Raw genomic sequence first — 1,614 nt, 5'->3', positions numbered from 1 at the left:
GGTCGTATGACTCTCAACATAAATTATTATTAAACAATAAAATGGGTATATATTAAATCAGAAAATATATACAAATAAAATAAATACATAAGCAAACTTAAAATTCATGTTGTCAAGGGATTTATTCTAAAAAATAATATAGCATTATTTATGGTGAAAATCATGTAAAAGATAACTTCTAGGTGACACACAAGTAAAACTAAAATTGAATTTAAAGGCGTTTGCTGTCGGCATTCAGTGATGTCTGGCGGACATGATACGTTACAGCGTATAATGTCCGCCAGACACTGATAAATCGGCCCAATAGTGTGAATTCTTGCATATGCTCAGTAGGAGCTGGTGCATCAGGAAGTGTGCATATAAAAAGACTGTGAACATTTTGATAATAGAATCACAAAAATTTAATTTTGACTTTAGTGTCCCTTTAAAATCCATTCCTTGCTGATTAATATCAATATAAAGTTCTAATCACAGGAGCTAAAACAAGGACACATCATTCCCCTGTTTATTCTACTGCTTCTCTTTAATACAGACAAGTATTATTTCATAATGTGAGATACTTTTATTTGCATCTTGCCTGTTTTGCATACACAACTTCTGGTGACATTTCCCTAAAGGTTTCAGATGCTATAAACCTTTTGGTATTGAACCTGACAGATCTGTGTTAGCCCAGAAACATGAAAATGATTAGTTTTCTGCTCTGTGGATTTCTGCTTTATGTACAAGGTATTGTCAAATATTATTGTCCCTTTGTGGTTTTATGAAAAAGTTAATGTTGTTCAATTAATATTATTTTATATGCAACAAACAATGTGTGTTTTTATTTTTACTTTTCAATCCCCAGACTCCTATGGACAGATTGTGATGACTCAGTTGCCAGATTCTGTTACTGTGTCACCAGGAGAAACTGTCATCATCACATGTAAATCTGGTAGTAGCATAAGTAATTATGTAGCCTGGTACCAACAGAAAGCAGGACAAGCTCCAAAGCCTCTTATCTATGCTGCAAGCTACAAACACACAGGGACCCCAGACAGGTTCAGCGGCACTGGGTCTGGTACTGATTTCACTTTCACAATCAGCGGAGTGCAAGCAGAAGATGCAGCAGATTATTACTGTCAGCAGTATCAGAGCAACCCTCTCACAGTGATATAGAGCTGTACAAAAACCTTGTTCTTCTTCTTTACTGTTCAGTGCTTAGTAAACATACTGGGCTAGATTACAAGTGAGGCGCAAATGATTTTGCTGGCATTATTGCGATCATTTGTGCCCACTTGGTATTACAAGTTGAGCGCTAAGCTGTAAACCAAGAACGTTAATTATGACTTAATGAAAGCATTTTAAAGACTTTCAACTCCAATTAACTAATGTTCTTGGTATTTGAGATTTTTGTCTACCACTAGACACTGACAGATTTTTATTTTACTATTCATGTATTAAATGTCATTGAGTGTAACTTTACATGTACATAGGAAAAAGATATTGGGCTAGATGACAAGTGGAGTGCAAACGATATTGCAAGGGTTTTTGTGAGCGTTTGCACCCCCTTTTCATTGCGACGATAATACAGGTGAAGGGAAATTTCGATTGCACTAGCACAATCTTGATGTAAGT

General features: G+C 35.5%; 1 gene segment (V, D, J or C); it reads left to right on the top strand.

The window, feature by feature from the left end:
• Positions 1–652: 652 nt before the first annotated feature.
• Positions 653–1,155, top strand: LOC128647561 (immunoglobulin kappa variable 4-1-like). The segment is given in 2 exon segments: positions 653–726; positions 845–1,155. Coding segments are annotated over 2 exon segments (360 nt in total).
• Positions 1,156–1,614: the final 459 nt, after the last annotated feature.

Source organism: Bombina bombina, chromosome 2 (genome assembly GCF_027579735.1).
Source record: "Bombina bombina isolate aBomBom1 chromosome 2, aBomBom1.pri, whole genome shotgun sequence".
Taxonomy (NCBI): domain Eukaryota; kingdom Metazoa; phylum Chordata; class Amphibia; order Anura; family Bombinatoridae; genus Bombina; species Bombina bombina.
The sequence above is the reverse complement of the archived record's forward strand: the minus strand, read 5'-3'. Positions and strand labels throughout refer to the sequence as shown.